The 23104-nt window shown below is 33.0% G+C and overlaps 1 protein-coding gene across 1 annotated transcript in view; it reads right to left on the bottom strand.

Annotated features, from left to right (window-relative positions):
* Nucleotides 1-23104, bottom strand: part of cplane1 (ciliogenesis and planar polarity effector 1) — a 44437-nt gene that overhangs the window by 15502 nt on the left and 5831 nt on the right. Inside the window, 25 exon segments of the mRNA XM_043231751.1 lie at nucleotides 962-1228; nucleotides 2408-2540; nucleotides 2749-2787; nucleotides 2907-2965; nucleotides 3961-4028; nucleotides 4490-4578; nucleotides 5422-5528; nucleotides 6733-7522; nucleotides 8997-9318; nucleotides 9414-9540; nucleotides 10570-10707; nucleotides 10785-10897; nucleotides 10977-11106; nucleotides 12727-12891; nucleotides 12970-13172; nucleotides 14843-14958; nucleotides 16333-16561; nucleotides 17591-17749; nucleotides 18963-19124; nucleotides 19198-19278; nucleotides 19355-19536; nucleotides 20523-20718; nucleotides 20721-21159; nucleotides 22423-22572; nucleotides 23090-23104. The exon segment at nucleotides 23090-23104 is cut by the window's right edge and continues 229 nt beyond it. Of these exon segments, the coding sequence (XP_043087686.1) occupies nucleotides 962-1228; nucleotides 2408-2540; nucleotides 2749-2787; nucleotides 2907-2965; nucleotides 3961-4028; nucleotides 4490-4578; nucleotides 5422-5528; nucleotides 6733-7522; nucleotides 8997-9318; nucleotides 9414-9540; nucleotides 10570-10707; nucleotides 10785-10897; nucleotides 10977-11106; nucleotides 12727-12891; nucleotides 12970-13172; nucleotides 14843-14958; nucleotides 16333-16561; nucleotides 17591-17749; nucleotides 18963-19124; nucleotides 19198-19278; nucleotides 19355-19536; nucleotides 20523-20718; nucleotides 20721-21159; nucleotides 22423-22572; nucleotides 23090-23104 (4479 nt within the window).

The following is a 23104-nucleotide window of genomic DNA, read 5'->3' as shown; positions in this document are numbered from 1 at the left end:
GTAAATCAAATTAAATATGATAATTAAATAAGTATTATTATTTATATATCAAATAAATTGTTAACTAAATAATAATAATAACAACAACTAATTATTATTATTAATAATAAATTAATTATACTGATTAATAAATATTATTATAATAATTATTTCAAATATCAGTCATTACATATGCTTATATTGAATCAATACATATATTTATTAATAAAATCACATATTAATATTGATTAATACTGGCAAATTATACTACATAATCAAATGACAAATAATAATTTATTATTATTAATAAATATAAATATATAAAAATGCATAAATATTGAAAAAACTAGTTGATTATTATTATTAGTATTATTATTATTATTATTAAATAAATAATATTGCTGAAAAAATATATAATAAATACACGATCAATGGATACAAGAAAATATTGATAAATAGATCTTTTTTTTTTATTATTGCCGTATACCAATATTTTATATTCTCTTAATTAGTTATCAAAAGTTAATATAAAAATTAAAGTTAATACAAAAAAGTTATAAATAATAAAAACAACATTTCAATACAATTTAAATCTATTTAACAGGTAGGTTAAAAATGTATGCACAGCTTTCTAAATAAATACTGCGCATTTTCTGTTTCTAAAAATACGTTATGTTATACAATATAAACTATTACAGATAATATTCCAAAAACATTATAAAATGGAAATCAAATAATGTATTTTAAATGACCATAAAAGTCAAATATAAATGTATAAAAAAATTAAATAATGTATTTTAAATGACCATAAAAGTCAAATATAAATGTATAAAAAACATGAACTAAATCTTCAAAGATGATAAAAATGACGTAAAACTAAATAAAATATGAAAATAGAAAAACATCATTCAAAAATATTATTTTCACCAAGTAAAAAATGCTAACATAACACCGATATTATTTGTATAACGGGTGATATTACCTGAGGTTTGCGGCTTGTGTTTCTCCGCTTACTCTCATTACGTGGATTGAGATCAGATGCTGAATTCACGTCCTGGGTGATGTTAACCCTTTCCTCTCCGCTGGCTGCTGTTGGGAGGCTGGTGTGGTCACACGCAGTGTGCTGGGCATTCTGGGTAAGAGACTGGCTCTGGGCCGGCAATGCAGCTGCACTGGACTGAGACAGCGGCAGGTTTGAGAAAGACGCTCCGACGACCTGCATGAGACTCATGAAGTTGATTTGCTGAAGCTGAAACGGAAAAAAAAAAAAAACAGAAAACGTTTGGGCACTGAAACATTTATATCAGCGTTTTCTATTAATTACTTAATGACTCTGATGGCCGAAAAAGATTTGAACATGAACTGAAAATACTTTTTAGAATTTTAGAATTTTTATAAAACACATTTTATAAATTTTACAATTATATAAAAGATCTCCAGCACTAGTTTTTGTGCTAATGATTGTCAAATAAAACTCTGTAACAACTCTTGTAATTATTATTTCATATATATATATATATATAAATATATATATAAATATATATATATATATATATATATACATACACACACACACACACACACACACATATATATATATATATATAGAGAGAGAGAGAGAGAGAGAGAGAGATTTACATATAATTACAAATAATACTTTTTGACAAATACACATTACAAATAAAAATGGATATTAAATACATTATTAATACATATATAAAATGTATTAAATCAATCATTGACACATTGTTATTTTTGTTAAATATATATACAATATTGATAAATATTACTGACAAAAAGAATAATATAAATAACATTGTGTTTTATGCCATTTACTGTCAAAGCATGTCAAACAATTCTCTTTAACATCTCTTCTATGTATTAACTGTTTGCAGTAGTAGTAATAATAATAATAATAGCTATTATTATTGTACATGTCATGGATTATAAATATAAATGTAATCACTGTTATCAAATAAAAAGCGATTAAATATTAACAAATATTAATAATAAATATTTATATATTAATAAAAAATTATATCAGTAAATTATTATTATTATTAATAGTTTTTCAAAATTTAAATTTAATTTATTTATTTATTTATTTATTTATTCAATTTATTTAGCATCATTGTTTGGACAAAATTCATAACGAGATGTGATTATAAGCCTGTCTATATATTATATCAAATTTGAAATTAAGAACAAAGTATAAGTATATAAAGTAATTATATTTTTTATATATATATATATATATATATATATATATATATATATATATATTATTTTTTTTTTTTTACAATCAGTTGCATAATCTTTACTATATTGGTACTATATAATGTAGAGACTTTCTTACAGTGCAGCAGATTCATGCATTTAACGTAAAAATACAGAAAAGCGTTACCCAGAATGCTGTGGGCAGACGTACCTGCACCAGCCTGAAGAGCTCGTCCTGTAGCAGCTGTCTGACGGGGTCTGTGTGTGTTTGGGGCTCGCTGTGAGGTGCTGCGCCGCCGGGAATCATGGGTAACGGTGCTCCGTCTGAAGCCGAGAGCTCAGGTCTGAGAGGAAAACAGAATCGTTCAAAATTAACAGCTGCAACACGTTTTCTTAATTAATCAAACTTAGGACTTTTTTTTTTTAGATATAGGGTCGGTTATTTTAGAAAGCCAAACTAACTAGCTATAACTAATGATAATAATAATAGTGAGAGGTATATTATTTTAACTGTACGCTACGCTTCACTTTAGACTATTAGATGATCTTCACCTGTCCAGCGGCGCACAGGAGACGTGTTTTCCCTCGGATCTGAAACGAGATCAGACACACACACACACACACACACACAGATGAGCGTAACGTGAGCGCCTGAGCTCTGCTTACCGTCTTCAAGTGTCAAGGGTTAAAGGAGACCTGCACAGACTCACTGTGATTGTGAGGAGGGTTCACCTGGGTCCGGAGGCTGTAGATCAGTCAGTGTTAAAGCCTGTGGAAACATCAGGGACCTCATCTAATCACTGGAGAACTCTACAATATCCTGCTTATCATACGGCTAGTGCAAATAACAAACTAAATAAATACATATACAAAGGATATCATATATTAAAAATAACTATTTATACAACAACAATCAAAAATTATTAGAAAAATGTATTATTAAGTAAAAATAAATAAATTATAATAATTAAAAAATAAATAAAAATAAATAAATAAATATATATATATTTTTTTATGTGTATACATAATATGCACAGTAAACATGCATGTACTATGCAAACAAAAACATCAACTGCGATATATCATTTGACAGCACTAGTAATTATATATTTGAATAAATTTGTACTGTTAAATTGGTATTAATAATGACAAATATTGACATAGAATTTATTATTATTATTATTATTATTATTAAACATTAATAATAAGAATAAATAATAATTATCATAAATATTATTAACGTATTACCCACCAATAACTGTATTAGTACATTATTAACTTAATATTAACCGTAACTGAATTATTCATTATTAAACAAATTCTTATTAAATGGATATTAATGATAAATAATATTATATTAAATAATAATTAATATCAGATTGTCAATAGAATGAATACATATTACTGATTAATAAATATTGATTTGAATATAAACCTTATGATGTGAAAAGAAAATGATCATAACACATCTTTATAATATGTATTATGACTAATTAAAATATATATTATTTACTGAAATAAATCAATATTAAGGATAAGTATTGGCAAATAATCTTTGCTGATAAAGTAGCATTTAAGATTATTATTATTAATACTACTAAATAAATATAGTATTAAATAATGATAAATAAATATAATTTATTGTTTTTGAGGTAATTGTTTAGTTATAAATAATATATATTGGTTGAATGGTAAATATTCAATATCAGTGACGTATGAAATCATTAGTGATCTCTGTAGACTGATTGGGCAGCAGACAGTCACCTGATCTCTGTGATCTCTGCTCTGATTGGTCCATGATGCCTCGGTGACATCAGAAGAGCTGCTCTCGTCTGTAAACAAAACGACAATCAACAAGAATAGAAAATACGCTTTTAATTAACATGGGATAATAATTAGTTTGCGAATCATAATCAAACTAATGTTTTTCTAAACACAAAAATATATATTGATAGAAATAATTTGATATTTATTCAAAATAAATAAATATATATACACGCATATATATATATATATATATATATATATATATATATATATATATATATATATATATATATATATATATATATAATAAATAAATATATATATATATATATATATATATATATATATATATATATATATATATATATATATATATATATATATATATATATATATATATATATATATATATATATATATATATATATATATATATATATATATATATATGTGTGTGTGTGTGTGTGTGTGTGTTATTTATTTATTTATTTAATAAAACAGAAAAGTCAGAGTAGAGGAATCTGACCGTCTGTAGATGTGCGTCTGATGTCTCGGATCTGTTCATCAGACATCACCGTCTCTTCTCGTTCAGACGTCTCCTCGGCTTCATGAGCGCTGAGAACAAACACCACACCACACCGTCAGAACCGCATTTCTATCTGTGAACTCTATTTAGCTGCCTTCAGTCACTGGTGTGGTTTTTGTAATCGCTTCTGGCATCTTTAAAAGCTCTGAATCGATTATCTGGAAACGCTTAAATATGGGACTTTTCAGTGCTTTTGTTGTTATTGCGACTGGCCTAGAAACTATTGGGTATTTATTTAGCTATTTTCGGTTGAAAACAAGTTTATACAAAAAGTTTAAATACTAATAAAATTAATATATAATATATTAAACAAAATTATATATTTAATACAAAAAAACTGAAATAGAATTCAAATTAAACTATAAAAAACTTTTTTAAAATATTATCAAATACTATAAGAGTATGTAAATAATTCTAAAATAACACTCATGTTGATATGACGCCATAAAAACAGACAGATATAGACAAAAAAAATTTAAATAATGTTTTATATTATAATTTAAGGCTAAAAAATAAAAAAATAAAATTTTTTCTAAGAAGAGAGAGATTTCACAATTAGGTTAACAAGAAAAAATGAATAACACATTAAATTAAATGTGAAATCTGAGGTCAATTCTTGTGAACACGCTCAAACAATCAGCTTTACCTAAAAAACACTGAAAATGCATTTTTATGGTGCATATGGAAAATATTCAGAATTACGAGTGTGTTCAAACTGGTTGCGACGTCCTGAAAAACGCTTTGATTTACTCTGAGCGCACTGTTTTATATCTCACATGTGTTTTCATGCACACGCTTCTCCAGACCATCAGTTTGAGGGCTTTTTTCTGTTTGTCAGTCGTGTTTTCGGCAGATGTGTGCTGCGGACTCACTCTTGGACGTCCAGCTCCGTCTCTGCTGACCCCGGGTAACCCGTGTCCACGCCGCTTTCTCTGTCCCGCCTCCGGCCTGTGATTGGCTGGGAGATAGGCTCCTCCCTCTGACGGAGCGCAGGAGAGAACAGAGAGTTCAGAGTCTGTTTTACATTTGTGCCGAAGCCTCTGTGGTGTTTCTGACAGCTCAAGCCCTATGAACTGAAATACTGACTGTAAGTGTCCCCCGAGGCCCTGTAATATCATCCATCTCGGGTCACCTGATCATAAGTGGTCACTTGAGAGACATCACGGCTAACACGCATCATAACTGTGCTTCCTGTAACCGCTCCGTGTGTAGAATATGATATCATGACCGAAAGCTAGATATGCCAGCGTCTCACTGCCTGGAGACGAGGGCTGTAATTGTAAAACTAAAAAAAATATTAAAGTTTTGCGATTAACTGAAACAAGTGCTCAAATCTGACCAGTTGTGAATCAAAATGAAAATGACAAACAGAACTGACGTAAAAAGAAAATAAACCTAAACGATAATATTTAAGAACAATAAAAAATAATGACAAAAGCAAATAAACATAAAATGTAAAACATTCAAAAAAGACGTAACAGGATGTAAAAAAGGCTAAAACAACACTGGTGTTAATGTTAGACTAAAAATGGAAAAAAGAAGAAAAAATTAATGATTTATTATCATCATTTATTATATATACGCATACACACACACACACACACACACACACACACACACACACATATATATATATATATATATAAATGTATTTATTTTTGTGTTTTGTATTTTATTTTTGTTTACACAAATAAATAAATAAATATATATAAATAAATAAATATAACACACATATAAATAAATATATATACATATATATATATATATATATATATATATATATATATATATATATATATATATATATATATATATATTTATTTTTTATTTTGTGTTTTGTATTTTATTTTTGTTTACACAAATAAATGAATAAATATATATAAATAAATATAACACACATATATACATATATACATATACATATATACATATATATACATTATTATTTTGTCAACATTTTCTATATTTATCTATTCATTATTTTATTTATTTATTTATTTAGCATTGGTATTTACTAACAAAAGTAAAAAAAGATTTTTGAATAGTTTCTGTCTCTGAATGACTTCATCCTGACACCGGCGACCCGTTAAAATTTAAACAGGCGCATGACGCCCCATCTAACTCTAAATACAAGAATAACAAAACACCAGTTTGATTTAAAGCATCTCAAAAAGCAAGCCTACCTCGGTACTGGAGCGATGCGCGTTTTCCCCCAGCAGGGCGGCGCTGTACCTCCGCTCCAGCAGCTCCAGCGCGGTCAGCACTGCAGGGGTCGAGGCTCTGACCCTGATGACCACCGAATCACCGGAGCCCTCTGAGGTGCTTCTGATTGGCTGAGAGAGCAGAACCCGCCTTTCCGCCCAGCGCAGCATCCACTCCAGCAGCCGGGCCAGCCGAGGAAACCGGACCTCGAGAGAGGCGTCCAGCTCCGTCTCAACATCTCCTTCGGCCTCAGAGAGGACTTCGGCGCCGATCGGGGCCGCGCTGACTTCGGACGTTAAGGCGGCATGGCGACGGAGGGCGAATAGACCTCGACGTTTCCCGGGATGGAGTCCAGGAAGGGCCCGGTGGGAAGTGTCGGACCGGACAGACGCCGGAGGTTCGGGAGTAAGCGGGAGAGTTCGGAAGCAGTGACCGGCGTGGAAGAAAGGTAACGGAGCGCTCCGTTTACGATCCTTCTGACGCCGCTTGAGAGCGCTCAGCATGTCAAAGGTCGCCGAGTGCAGCTCTCTAGAGCGGAGCTGTTGTGAGAAAGCGCTCAGTAAAGGCAGCTCAGACTCTTGGGCGTCCAGGCTGTCTTTTCCCAGCGTGTAGCTGAGGAATAACTCCAGGAAGAGCGTGTACTCCTCGTCCACCAGCTCAAACTCCCAGGTTCCCACTGAGGGCACGGTCCGCTCTGAACAACACCTTTTATCTCCTTTCCTTTCTTCTGTTGATTTCTGAGGTGCATCCAGAAATGTTGCCGTCTTTGAGCTACACACACAAGAAAGAGGTTTACCGCAAGTTTAAAATATTCACACATTAATTAGCTTGAACTGTTTTCTACTATTTGGAGAACGCACTACGTTGAAATTTCCAATTATAATTGCAACTACAGATGTCACATTCATTCAAAGTAAATCCCTTATGTTACTATGCGTGCTTAAGATATGTTTTTTCTTACTCCATGTTATTTAAATGGTTTCGGCAGTTTTCATTTTATATTCAATATAGCATTAAAATACTACGCATATTTTTACTCCCTTTTTTTTTAAAAGAAGAAACCAATTCGATGTACAGTTCACATTTGATGCTTAATCTAATAATCTTCAAGCAACCCTTGCAGCCCTAATACGTTCTGTGCATTGAAAACCAACCAAAAAATCTAGCTGGTTAACGAAAGGTAACTAGGAGACTAAGCCTTAAAACACTAAACTAGTACATGTCCAGAAGAGTACTATGTTTATTATATAATGTTAGCTATACAGACAGTAATTCTTTATTTTAAACCTTGTTACCAATTCCCAAAGAATACTAAAAACCATAAACTACTAACATGTTAGTTAGTTAGTTAGATAGTAACCTTTATAACCTGTTTAAATAAAGTCTACTAACACCCAAAGAATATACAAATATTACAAGTACAAGTACAAAAAAACGACAATAAGTTAGTTAAAACATTTGAATGGTAAATGTGCAGAAGTTAGCAACCTTTAATTTAACCGGGTTAAATAAATGTTACTAACTATCAAAGAACTGTAAAATATATCAATAGTGCATTCGACCCCAAAAATAACAAGTTAGTAATCTTTATTTTAACCTGATTACATAATGGTTACTTTTAATCTAAAACTAAATCATTATTATAGCACACGTGCAGAACACTTCTAACATGTTGATTATTTAGTTAGTTAGTTAGTAACCTTTTTATTAATCTTGTTAAATAAATGTCACAACTAACTTCCAAAATAAACCTAAAAATGATAAATGTAAATGTAAATAGTAAATGTCCAAAAAAAAAAAAAAATACTAACAAGTTAATTGGTAAGTTAGTTTATTTTAACCTTGTTAAATAAAGGTTACTAACAAAATTAATACTATATCATTACTTCATTACTTCAACATTATATCATTACTTCAAAACATTCTGATATTCTGATACAACACATGCATATATATATTAAAAAATATATATATAATATATATATATATATATATATATATATATATATATATATATATATATATATATATATATATATATATATATATATATATATATATATATATATATATATATATATATATATATATATATATATATATATATATATATATATATATACACACACACATGCACGCACGCATATGCATACGCACACACACACACACACACACACACACACACACACACACACACACACACACACACACACACAGCACTCAGTATTCAGTGTAGCAGTGTCACCTGTGTGCTGATTTGGTCTCCAGCTCTGGGGAAAGAGGCTCTGACAGCGTCTCGGCTGTGTCTCCTTCGCTGTACACTAGGGGACGCCCACCGTCCGTCAGCGTGCTGTCACTCAAACTCGTCCCGAGAGAGAGGCGCTTCAGTATAGATGCAGCACCTCCCCTGTCCTCCTCCTCCTCTCTCTCCCACAGATACGGCTCCGGTGCACCCAGGTACTTTGCCAGGCGCCGGAGCTCCCGGCGTCTCTTCCTCAGCCGATCCTGGATCAGAATCATCACCGTATCGCCGTCCTCGTCTTCCCTCTCGCTTCCCTCCTCCACTTCTGCGAACATAAGCACATCTGCTTAGAAGCTGATTCCCAAAACAAAGGAAAGAGCCATCGTTCCCGGGAGAGCGGTTCCTTAAAGCGGCACTTGCCTGGTGTGGAGGTGTCTGGCACGATCACGGGTCTCAGTCTCTGGACCAGAGACGTGTATTTATCCCGCAGCGGCACGCGAACAGACTCCGTCTCATCAGGAAACACTTCTGCTAGGGTTTCTGCCGTCTAAACGTGGGTAATGAAACACAAGCTTGGAAAAACTGAACCGGTTAGGGGCTACGAAGATGTGGAAGGATTATTTTGATTAGACCGATATTTATGCAGTTGTTTTTTGGACTAACGTAATGCCTTAGTATTGTTTGGTAAACTTTCATTAACTAGGACTAAAATAAAGTTTACTAAGCAACTAACTTGCTAACTCCCAAAAAATGTTGAGACATTACTATGGTATATGTAAAAAAATTCCTAGTAATATGTTGGTTAGCAACTTAGATACCTGGTTACAATGACGTGATAATGGTAACATGATAAATAGTAACCTTCATTTCTACCTGATTAATTAAGTTCTCCAAGTTAGTAACCTTAAATTACAAGTTAAAAACATAAACATTACTCACAAAGAATTCTAATACAATAGTAATTGGTAAAAACCAGCTAACATGTTAGTTACCTTTGTTTTTAGCTTGATCAAAAAAAAAATATGAACTTTTTGTTAGTTAATTAGTAACTTTTCTTTTAACCATTAACTCCCAAACAATGCAAAACCGTACAACCATACATGTTTATTAGTTAGTTGGTTTGTTTGCTGTTACCCTCAATTGACCGAGTTAAAAATAAAGGTAAGTAACTAACTCACAAAGAATTCTAAGATATTACAATGGCACTTGACCAAAACACTGCTAAGATGTACGTCAGCTGGTTAACTCATAAATTAGTAACCTTTATTTTTAACCTGGTTCAATAGAGGTCACCAACTAACTCCCACAGAACACAAAGAAATGTCAATGGTAAATGTCCAAAAAACTGCTAACATGCTAGTTTTAGTTAGTTAGTTAGTAACCTTTAATTAAACAGGTGAAATAAAGGTTCGAACAAAAAATACAAATACTAAAAGTTAGTTAGAAACCTTTACTTATTACCTTACAAAAAAACGTAATTATCTTACAGTACAAACCATCAGGTGTCCTAAATGAGTGTACATTTAGATTAGCGACGCAGATAAACCAATGTAGGCGAAACACTGATGCGTCTTACCACATGACCGGGTGGTAGTTCAGACACCAGGCTGAGCACTAAGTCCTGCAGGACTTCCTCTGCGTTCAGGAAACGGCAGAACGGCAGGAGACGGCGCGCCCAACACAGAGCCTCAACACAGAGACCCGACACACTCGCCTCGCCGACCTGAGAGACGAAGACATAGACTGAGCCGCCTGGCATCTCAGAGATACTCATACATTGACTCTTTAAACGCACCTGAGTGTCTTCCCCTGTTGCCTTGCAGCCTGGTACCTTCTACAGGAAACGCTGAGCTGGTCCCTCACATGGAGCATCCAGCAAAGAGCACACAACTCACGAAAGCATGCTGGACAAAGGCAGATCATCGTATAAATACGTGGAGCTTCACGCAGACATGCTCTGACGGATAAAGACATTAAACATACTAATGATCTGGGTTGTGACGCTATCCATGTCTTTGCTGGGCCCTGATTGGAAGAACCCACGATGAGTGGAGAATTTCCTCAGTCCATCGGGAATCAGTTCTGCTTTGGGTTCGGACGCTTTCTTCCCAATCTACCAACAGAAAACTTCAATGAGTTTCTTAAAACAATATCCCAAGTACTACCAAGCAGTACTAAATCCAAACAGGAATTCTAAGACATTGCAATTTTTTTCCAAAAAAGGAGTTAAAAAAGTAGTTGTTTAAATAAAATTTGTAACCTGGTTATTTACTTACATTTACTAACTCCCAAACAATACTAAAACATTATAACGGTAGTTAGAAAGTTAGTAACCTTTATTTTAGGCTGAATAAATAAGGGTTACTAACTCCAAAATAGAGCAATAGTAAGTTTCTTAAAACAACATCCAAACTAGAACTAACTAGTACTAAATCCAAACAGTATTAACTAACTCCCGAAGAATTTTTAGACATTACAATGGTACTTGATAGTTGGTTAGTTAGTAACCTTTATATTTAACACGACTAGATAAAGGTTGCTAACTCCCAAACAATACTAAGACATTATATCACAGCATATTTCCATGTAACTGTTAATATGTTGGTAACTTAGTTAGACATTTATTTTAAAATCAAGGTTACTAAATCCAGTACTCAATCAAATAATACCTATAGAAACAAAGCAGGAAGGAACAAAGGAGAGTATTAACTAATTATCAAACTAAAAAAACAGAATAAACAAGTACAAACAAGCTCAAACCGTTAACATGTTAGTCAGTCAGTTATATAATTTAGTAACATATATATTTATCCTGGTTAGATAACACCCAAAGAATTCTAAGACATTTTAGTGATACCTGTCCAAAAAACTGCTAACATATTAGTTAGCTGGTTAGTTTGTTGGTCAGATAGTTAGTAATTAACCTTTATATTTAACCCGGTAAGATAAAGGTTTCTAAAACACAAAGAACATCAAGACATTATAAGGGTAAATATTCTGCTAACATTTTAGTTAATTTGTTACAATTAATTATTTTTTTAGTATCCTATACATTTGAACTGGTTAGATAAAAGTTAGCAACGGCAAAAGATTTCTAAGACATTACAATAGTATCTGTCCAAGAAACTACTAACATTTTAAGTAGTTGTTTGCTTGGTTAGCGGGTTAGTAAGTAACTTTTGCTATTTAACCTGGTAAGATAAAGGTTACTAATACCCATAAAATACTGAGACATTATAATGTCGAAGTGACTTCAAACATAGTTAGTTAGTAAGTAACCTATACATTCCACCATGGTCAGATAAAGCTAACAAACACCCAGAGAATACTAAACATCCAAGTAACTGTTAACACAGCTAGTTAGTAAGTACCCTTTATATTTAACCTGGTTAGATAAAGGTTACTAATACCCATAAAATACTGAGACATTATAATGTCGAAGTGACTTCAAACATAGTTAGTAAGTAACCTTTACTATTTAACCTGGTAAGATAAAGGATACTAATACCCATAAAATACTGAGACATTATAATGTCGAAGTAACTTCAAACATAGTAAGTAACCTATACATTCCACCATGGTCAGATAAAGCTAACAAACACCCAGAGAATACTGAAACATCCAAGTCACCGTTAACACAGCTAGTTAGTAAGTACCCTTTATATTTAACCTGGTTAGATACATATCCAAGTAACTGCTGGGCACTTGTGAGGCGGACACATGGCAAACCCACCTTGTGCAGTAAGTGTCTGCAGCGATGCAGGTTAGTGATGTACCACTGCGCCGCGGGCCGAGAGCTGTGTGTCGCCCTGAAGAGCATCAGAACCTTCTGAACCAGCCCAGACACCTGACAGCGAGACTCCCGCTCCAGAACCAGAGCCGTATCTTTCACCGAGTCCTGAGGAGACGCAAGCACAGCTGATTATTCGGTGGCTTGGTACATAGCGCCTGGCAAAAGCTGAATCCTCCGCTCCACCTGTGTGTTGGGCGAAGGCTGTGGACAGTACAGAGGAGGAGCGGGCAGGTAGAACGCAGGAGGAACCAGAGCAGGAAGTGATGCGGCTCGCTCTTTGGCTGCGTCCAGAATCTGCGTCAGAGGCTGAGAGATGACGTCCAGCTCCGCCATGACAGACGCCTTCAAGATCTCCTGCACAGAGACCTGAACCAGATCCACGTCCTCTGAAGGAGCAACAAACAGCGTATTAGCCTCGATTTTATTTTCATTCTCAGTTAGATACTATTTATTCCTATTTTGAAAAAGCTTTAATTACTACATTTACGCATTCATCCAGGTCTGGTCATTTTTACGTTTTCATTTTTTTTAATAGATGGATTTCAGCAATAGCCAACAACACATTGTATGGATCAAAATTATGTACGATAATAATATTAACAATAATAATAATAAATATTTTTATTTAAGATCATGTTCCATGAAGATATTTAGCAAATGTCATATCGTAAATGTAGCAAAAACGTAATATGCAACGCTGCGAACTTCACTTGGACAACTTTAGAGGCAATATTACATTTTTTTGCATCCTCAGATTTTTAAATCGTTCAAATCATGCATCAATAGAAAGTCTATTTATCCAGCTTTCAGGTTTCAAAAACATTGCAGTTATGACTGCTTTAGTGCTCAAGGGCCACACATACATTAGATCATTTATTCCTGTGATGCAAAGCTGAATAGAGAACGATAAAAAAACGTACTAATCCCAGCAGCTTACAGTATTTAGCTTTCATTTAATTTGGTTTCAGATCTACTTTTAGCCTTTTACTACTTTAGTACTAACTTTCGTTAGATGCCGAGGTAATTTTCATTCTAAAATATTACATGAAGTATCTTATTTTATATATTTATTTTGATTACATACTGTATTTTTTATCATTTTGCAGTAATTGTAATTTATTTAGATAATAGATAATAATAACAACACATAAAATAATAATGATATATTATATTAGTAACACTTTACAACAAGGTGTCATTTTTTTAACATTAATGCATTACTTAACATGAACAATCAATGAACACTACATGTACTACACTCTTTATTAATCTTGTTAATGTTAGTTAACAAAAATATAGTTGTTTGTTTATTCATGTTAGTTCACAGTGCATTAACTTAATATAACAAAGTTGTGATTTTAATAATGCATCAATTAAAGCTGAAATTAACATCAACTAATAATAATAAACGCTGTAGAAGTATTCCCTTTTAGTTCTTCACTTTGTAGTACAGTAGGGTTCATTAGTTAACACTAGTGTAAAGTGTTTATTATACGAAATTACATCATATATATTCTACAATGATTTTCAGGAAGCCTTTTCACAGACATTTCAGCTAAAGATAAATCGAACACCTCCAAACTCAATTCCCGAAAAGATAATTAAAAGAAAGGGTTGCGACGTGTAACACTACAGTGTGCAAACTAACAACAGCACACAATGAGATTGTGCATAAATAGTGCAAAAAATGCTGTATAATGCTATTATGACGTCTGGAGATGTTCCTCATTTAATGTGCAGAATTAAAACGGTTTTACTGTAATTATAGGCTCTGCATCTCGGGCTGGGACTTAAAAACATTAAGTAAATTTTGATTCAAAACATATGTAAAAATGTAGCCATGTGCAGCAATATTAAAAACTGAGAAACTGAGCTAATAATGATAATGAGAATAGATTGACGCCCTACTTTTAAGATGGCGGCACTGACGCACAGATATCCCAACTACAAACGTATAGAAACTACAATTTTGGTTAAGATTTGACTCCCAGAATCGGATCGGATCGTGAGGTCCTCACCCTGTAATTCACCCTGATTATAAATACAGCATTTTCACCTGCGTTAGCATCTCCTTCGGACCCAGGCATTCGTCCCAGTAACATCTCCAGCTGATTCTGGAATATCACCGCGGGCTTGAGCTCGGTGGGGAGGTGCAGTTCTCTCCAACGCAAGCTGGAGGACGCAAAGAAACAGAGAGACGGAAACATCACTGCAAGCAACAGAGAACTAGGGCCCGGTTGCATGCAAGTCCTTAAGCTATTTCACTTAGGGGTGTCCCTGAGGCGTAGCAACAAACTGTAAGAGTTCATTCTACGAGTTTTACGGCAGTTCCTGGCAACATATGGCTGCTGCGGTTGCTATAGTTACTACATCTCACAATAAACACAGATATGCATGTCTATGACAATAAACATAACAAAATAAATAAACATGAACAATTATGCATGTGCTACACTGTATGCAGTCATTATCGAGGAAACCGCTTTATTTTTAAAGGGCAAGCGCCTCCTACTGGCCAACGATGGAAAATTAAACATTGGCGGAAAATTGGCGCTCGGTGAAATGAACCCACGCTTTGACGCCGTTGTAAACGTAAACAGGTGTACGGACAAGAACACGCATCACAAAAATCGAAACGATTAAGACATGCATTACGTTTATATTGTTATTTAATTAATGCAATAACTGATTAACAACAATTGTTTAAATTAATATGAAATAATAGTTGATACAACTTATTCACTTTCTTTAAAAAAAGGTCTTTAAAAGTCTTACGTTTAAGCTTAAAAATCCAGAGTTCAGGATGCTTTTTTTAACACCTTGAATTTATCAAGGTGAAATAGTTAGTAAGGACTTTGTTAAGGGAACACTTATGTAGTTAATACTTATTGACAGCCTTAAAGAGACTTTTTTTTGGAAATAAGCTCATTCTGCAACTCCTCCAGAGTTAATAAGTTGAGTTTTATCGTTTTGGAATCCATTCAGCCGATCTCCGGGTCTGGCGATAGCACTTTTAGCATAGCTTAGCATACATCATTGAATCCAATTAGACCGGTAGCATTGCATTAAAAAACGACCAAAGAGTTTAGATATTTTTCCTATTTAAAAGTGAACTCTTCTGTAGCTCTATCAAGTACTAATGCCGACAGAAAAAGAGACGTTTTGCTTTTCTAAGCCAATATGATAAGGAACTATATTCCCGTTCCGGCGTAACAATCAAGGAAGTTTGTTTCCTAATCGTTCCTAATCGGTACAGAAAATCAAAAATGTCCATTTTCTGTCAGTCTTAGTCCACCATATAACTACAGAAGAGTCAAGTATTAAATAGGAAAAATATCTAAACTCTTTGGACGTTTTTGAACGCGATGCTACCGGTCTAATAGGATTCAATGATGTATGCTAAGCTACGCTAAAACTGCTATCGCCAGACCTCAACTTTTCTTTAACTCCCTTAAGTGAAGGGCACCCTTAACCTTATAATTAAGGCTTTGCTTATTTTAAGAGTTGTCACGCAACCGAACCCAAAACCGAATGGTGACGACGGACCTGCTGATGTCCAGCTGTCCACCGCAGTAGTGGGTGTAGGCCAGGCCGAGGGCGGAGGCCATCTTCCAGTCGCCCAGCCGAAGCGCCATCCACACGGCTTCGGGCATCAATCCGCCCAGCAGGAGGAGCTCCAGAGCGTAATCCACCGTCCACAGCGCCGAGAGCTGCTCGGAGCGCACCGACAGAGACACTCGAGTCTGACACAGCTCTACCACACGTCCACCGGTGTCTGCGAGAGGATCACGCGCACTGCTTTATTAGCCATCTGAGACTCATTTTATGAAAACAGCATATGAAACAATGCACGCTAACATTATTGTCGCCGATGTTAATTTAGCACTTCTAATTTATATTTTCGGCTTTCGCATTAATTTTTAGTAACATTTCGCAATATATTTTTGTCATTTTGTTCAATTTTATATGTTTAATTTAGCTTCAATTTATTATTTGTAGTATTATTTACTACTTTACAACGAGGTGAACTTAAATGAAAATCATAAATGCTTGGCAAATGCTTGGAAACAATTGTCAAATAGTTTAATTGTCTTCTAATATTTCACATTTAGTATTATATATATATACCATTATATCAACGTAAAATTGAAAAAGATTGTTTTGGTTTCTTTATTTTAATATTTCAGAATTAATGCCAAATTTAGTTTTTTTTTTAATTAGCAAATAAATTTTTTTTAATAAGTCGTAGTAAAGTTTAAGTTCTTAAACCTCTACGTTTTCATTTAAAACTGAATTACTTTTATTAATTTTGTGCTTCGTCATGTTTACCATTTTTTAGTTTTTGTTAACATTTATGCAAGCTTTAATTCATGTTTGCTAAATGAAATAAAATATTTATTTCTGAAGCTCTATTTGTAATGTCTACTTGATGCTTTCTCATTTAACTCAACTAAAGCTTTGAATATTTTTTGTGGGTATTTTTACAAATCAAATTTAGTGTGTGAGTAATTAGATTAATTAATCAACACATCACATAATTAATAAAAAAAATAAATAAATAATCCACAGAAAGCCCCATTTAAAAATATATAATTTAATATAAATATGATTTATTTGAAATACAACTAAACAGTTTTAGTTTTTAAGTCGTGTTTCATCATCGGATGCCACCATTGCATAACATCAGCCAGGAAACAGATATAATCATTTGAGGTTTATTTGTCACATTAGGCAAGAAAGGTCGAGCGCAGTGCATTGCATTATGGGACACGTTTCATGCTCTGACCGCACACAACACACTCACCGTGTGGTAAGTGAAGAGGCGGCAGCACGTCGACGCTGTGTGGCGGGAGGATGCAGAGCGGCCGGTTTGTGAAGTACGCAGCCATGAACCTGCCCAGAGACTGAACCACAGCACAGGCGGCTTCCCGCCCCGCCGGACCCTCGGACACCAGCTCATCTACTGAGACAGACCCCACACTGACCTCACACAACAACACGCCACTGCTCAAAATGTATACTTAATCAAGGATGCATTACACTGATCAAAAGCGTATGTGCTTTTTTACATTTATAATGTCACAATATCGTTCTGTTTCACGTGAACGCTGTTCTTTTGAACTTTCTGTTCATCTGCGAACCCTAAAAAAATAAAATGCATCGTAGTTTGGACAAAATCATTGCGGAGCACAACTGTTGTCAACATTGATTATAATCAAAGAAATGTTTCTTGAGCAGGATATTACAATGATTTCTAACAGGCTAGGGTTAGAAAATTCTTTACTTTATAAATAAATAAATAAATAAATAAATAAATAATAAAAAAAGTAAAAATCCCCCCCTACCCTAAAAAAATTAAAAAATTAAAAAAATAAATAAAAATATATATATATATATATATATATATATATATATATATATATATATATATATATTAATAGATAGAGAGAACATGCACACTAACATTATTGTCATCAATGTATTTATAGCCTTATTTATGTGCTTTGAACGTAAAATTTGCATTTTTCGTTTTCATTTTAATTATTAGTATTGCTGTCACACAATGTGTGTGTCTGTAAGGTGTATATTTATTATGTATATATAAATACACACTCATTCAGCATGTATTTTTTGTACATCCATATTTACACATATTTAAAAGTATATATTTCTATATGTAAAATATACAAATCTAACATTTTTATTATATATATATATATAAATATATATATATATATATATATATATATATATATATATATATATATATATATATATATATATATAAATATATATATATATATATATATATATATATATATATATATATAAATATTTAAAAAAAAATATATATATATATATATATATATATATATATATATATATATATATATATATATAAATATATAAAAAAAAATATATATATATATATATATATATATATATATATATATATATATATATATATATAAGAAATATATATATATATATATATATATATATATATATATATATATATATATATATGTATGAAAAAAAATTGACAGCCTACTCTTTTCATGACCTGTTTTTTTTTTTTTTTTTGGAAGTAGGCACTAGTTAATCTGAGTAATATTTGTCCATTTTGAAATCGTATCCGCCTGGTCAGTTCACAGAAGTAATAATCTCCTCCCTACCACCCTCTGCTGGCGTTTCCTCTTCCTGTCGTCCCGCTCGTGTCTGTAGCTGCCGTGCCAGTCGGTCACACAGCCCTTGAGCCTCTCGCAGCCGGTACTGGAAGAGCAGTGTGTAGAGAAGAGCCAGACAGCGGCGAGTCTCCTGATAACACGTCACCGGACCTGAGACACGGGCCGGATACAGTGAGCGACGGCGGACATTAACGGGAGGGTCTGATTAAAAACGGCGACTGACCTCTCCGTCTCTCTGCCCTCAGCTCGGTCCTCCACACATGAACGCTTTCCGTGTACTCTCCTAAAATAAAGTGCTGTTCCCCTGAGGATGGACGACAACAGCCACACATTATTATAACATCATGGCACTAATAGATGTTTTTTTTCTGGTTGCTCACCGCTGAAACTGCGCAGTGTGTGGCTCTCTTCAAGACGGTCTCCGGCTGACTGTAAAGCTTGCTGGATTTGAGGTATAATAACTGACATCTTCTCAAGCTCGTGTTTCACGCCTCTGCGGTGAAGTAATTCCTCCTGATAGCGCAAAGCCCTTTTGTACACCTCGCGCCAAATAACCACCAATCTGAAAAACACAAGAGACGTCAGGCCGGATAAAGTGCACTCATACATGTCAAATAAATTAATTAATAAAAACAAAATTATTTATTACAAAAATAAATAAAAATACAAATTAATTAATGAAGATATATTAACAAAAAATACTAATATTTACATTAATTAAATAATTGTATTAAATATTGAATTATTTAAATAATAAACCATTGAAATGCATGAAAAACTTTAAATGTATTTTAAATGTAATAAATAAATAATAAATATGACATAATATATAAATATAACGTAAAAAATATGTTTAAATTACTAATTTAATAAAATACATTATTATTAACAATTATTTACTCAAAATAACTAAATGGAAAAAATGTGATAAATGAAAATAAAATATTAAATACTCTATCACTAATTCTAATTCTATTCTTAAAAAGTAAAAATAAATAAAAGGAATAAAATAAACAAGAACAAATAACATAAAAATATGATTAAATTAACAATTTAATCAAATAAATAATTAAAACATTTACTCAAAATAACTAAATGGAAAAAAAATATAAATGAAAATAAAATATTAAATACTCTATCACTAATTCTAATTTTATTCTTAAAAAGTAAAAAAATATTTTTGTAATTTAGTCTTTTGTTGATTTTGATTGCTTCCATTGTCCTCATTTTTAAGTCTGCTAAATTACTAAATGCAAATGTAAATACTGATTAATCAATGGAAAGATATTAAATGATTATAATTATAAAAAAATATTAAATTCAAATCAATTAAATTACTAATAAAACAAAAAAATGATTCATTAATATAACATGTTATTATTTAACTAATAACTTGACATGATGCAAGTGTGATGTAGTTGGTTGCTAGGGTGTTGCTAGTGTATCTGCATTTATGCTGCAGTTTGTATCAGGGACCTGATCACATGATCACCTGAACATTAGGAAAAGTTAGGAAAATCTTACTACTCGAGCACACCAAAAAAATACCTTTTAGAAGGTGCTGTTTGTGCTCCTGTCTCGGCATCGGCATCAGCATCGTCTTGTAACAGCGGGACGGAAAATACGTCTGAGCAGAACGTCAGCTGGCCGTCTTTCCCATGATGCACTGCTCTCGGCGGGAGGCTGTAGGTTCGGTCTATGCTCCGAGACGCTCGCCGAAGGACGACGAGCGCCGCGCCAAGTCCTGAGAGGAAAGGGTTAAACGGGACGAGGGAGGCGGGAGAAACGTGTCCACGAAACATCGAGTGAGCTCCACGGCGATGTCCAGACAGCCTCGTCCAGCGATGCGTCCGGCGTCCCACGGGAGGAAGGACAGCAGCGTCCCGAGGGAGTGAAGGGCGTGAGGGACCCAGGTGTCTCCGACCCGGAGGAGGCTCAGGAGGCGGGCCACGCAGAGGACGGTGTACCTGAGGAGACGCTCTCTCTGCTGGACCGAGCCCAGAGACACGCCCAGGGCCCAGGCTCTCGTGAGGCTCCTGTGGACCCCGTCCAGGTCCTCCTGCAGACCCGGGGACGCCGCTCGGGCGTGAAGAGTGTCAAACATAGACGCAAACTCCAGCTTGCCTCCGTCTTCTGTGTGCGAGCAGGTATACGGACCTTCATCAGAGTCACGGTCTTCCTCATCCTAAAGAGACACCATTTATGTTACAAAAAGGTCATTATGGGTATATAAAATAATGATAATATAAATACTTTCTTATTATTTATTATACGTAAATAGATTAAATGTGTGTGTGTAAATAATATAGAAAGATATTAAAACTACATATATTTAAAAGTATATTTAATCATCTTTGTCATTTAATCACGTATATTTAAATAATATTTAAATAAAATTATATAATAAATTAAATAAAATTTAAATACATTTTTATAAATATATTATAAATGTACTGATATTTTCAAAACAGTTCATATATATATATATATATATATATACATATATATATATATATATATATATATATATATATATATATATATATATATATATATATATATGTATGTGTGTGTATTAAATTAATTAAATTATTAAATTAAATATTAAATTTAATAAAATTTTGTCTGTCACAAAACAGCATTATATATTTAGATGATATAAATTAATGCTAACACTTCATTTTACAGTTTCACCTATTAGTTGCTTATTGGCATTACATTACTACAATATTAGCCATTTTTAGTTCGCTAATTAATTAGGTAATTAAGCACATATTATTGTCTTATTCTACATGACCTGATTCTACATCCCTAATCCTACACAGTACCTAAAGTTAACAACTAACTAACTAACTAGTAATAAGCAGCAAATTAAGAATTTATTGATGGAAAAGTGCTACTAAAATAATAGAGGTAATAAAGGTATAAAACAAATATGCACATAATAAACATTTTTTTAAAATAATGTTTAAATTTAATATTTAAATAAAAATATTAAACATTAAAAATAAAAAAACATTAAAACTTTTAAAAAAATACTCTTGAATATACAATTATCTTTTTAAAAGCTATTTTTAAACATTTTTATTAAATGCATAAAATGTATTATCCAATAATAGTAAAAATGTAAAAAAAAAAAAATAATATTGTTATTTATTAAAATATATCACAAAATCTGAATATTCATATAATGTTGTAGGAGGAAAAAATTAATACAGATGTAAGAATGTTGATTAAAAGAAACAAAGGTGCTAAAAAAAAAGTGTGAAGATGAAACTAATTGTATTTAATTTATGTTTAATAACAAGCTTTGGATAACTAATACAATTATGCAAATAAAATACACTTCTTTTAATTAATAAAATATTTATGATATTACAAAAATAGCCTGGGGTCTTGCCTTTTTAACCGTAACGTGCTGAAGGCTTGTTTGCAATGTTGTGCTGACCTGCGTTCTCTCTGTGTTTCGTGGGAGGTCCGCTGTGTCTTGAAGGTACGGAGGCAGAGCGGACAGCGGCGTTTCTTTCTCTTTAAGAGCCTGAAGACTTCCTGTGAACGTCAGAGAGGACATGGACTCCAGCCGGGACCTGAACTGAGGCTGAAACACCCAGAAGACACTGGTCAACACCATCACAGCATTCAATAATACGGTAAACAAGCGATAAGGAGCAAGTCGTTTCATGCAAGAGACGTGAGCTCAAACACATGTCTGAGATTTTATATTTGCATCATGAAAGTCATTTTTAATTAGGATTACCTTGATTTTTTTCCTCGTATTGCTTCTGAACATATAATGCTTTTCTGCAAATATATTTACATGCCGCTGCACTTGGCTAATAAAGAAAAAGCGGTAACACTTTACAGTAAGGTGCCGTTTGTTAACATAATCCATTCATTAACACGAATAACGAACGCCAGCGCACTCTTTATTCGATTTTGTTAATGTTAGTTAATTAAAACGCAGTCGTTCTTTGATGTTTGTTCACAGTGCATGAACTAAAGTTAATGTGCAAGTTTAATAATGCTATAATTAACAATAACTAAGATGAATAAATGCGGTAGGAGTACTGTGCATTTTAAAGAAAGCCAAGACTCCCGGCACGCTCTCGGCTGACCTGAGACGAGCCCAG

This window comes from Puntigrus tetrazona, unplaced genomic scaffold, assembly GCF_018831695.1.
Source record: "Puntigrus tetrazona isolate hp1 unplaced genomic scaffold, ASM1883169v1 S000000401, whole genome shotgun sequence".
In the NCBI taxonomy this organism is placed as follows: domain Eukaryota; kingdom Metazoa; phylum Chordata; class Actinopteri; order Cypriniformes; family Cyprinidae; genus Puntigrus; species Puntigrus tetrazona.
The sequence above is the reverse complement of the archived record's forward strand: the minus strand, read 5'-3'. Positions and strand labels throughout refer to the sequence as shown.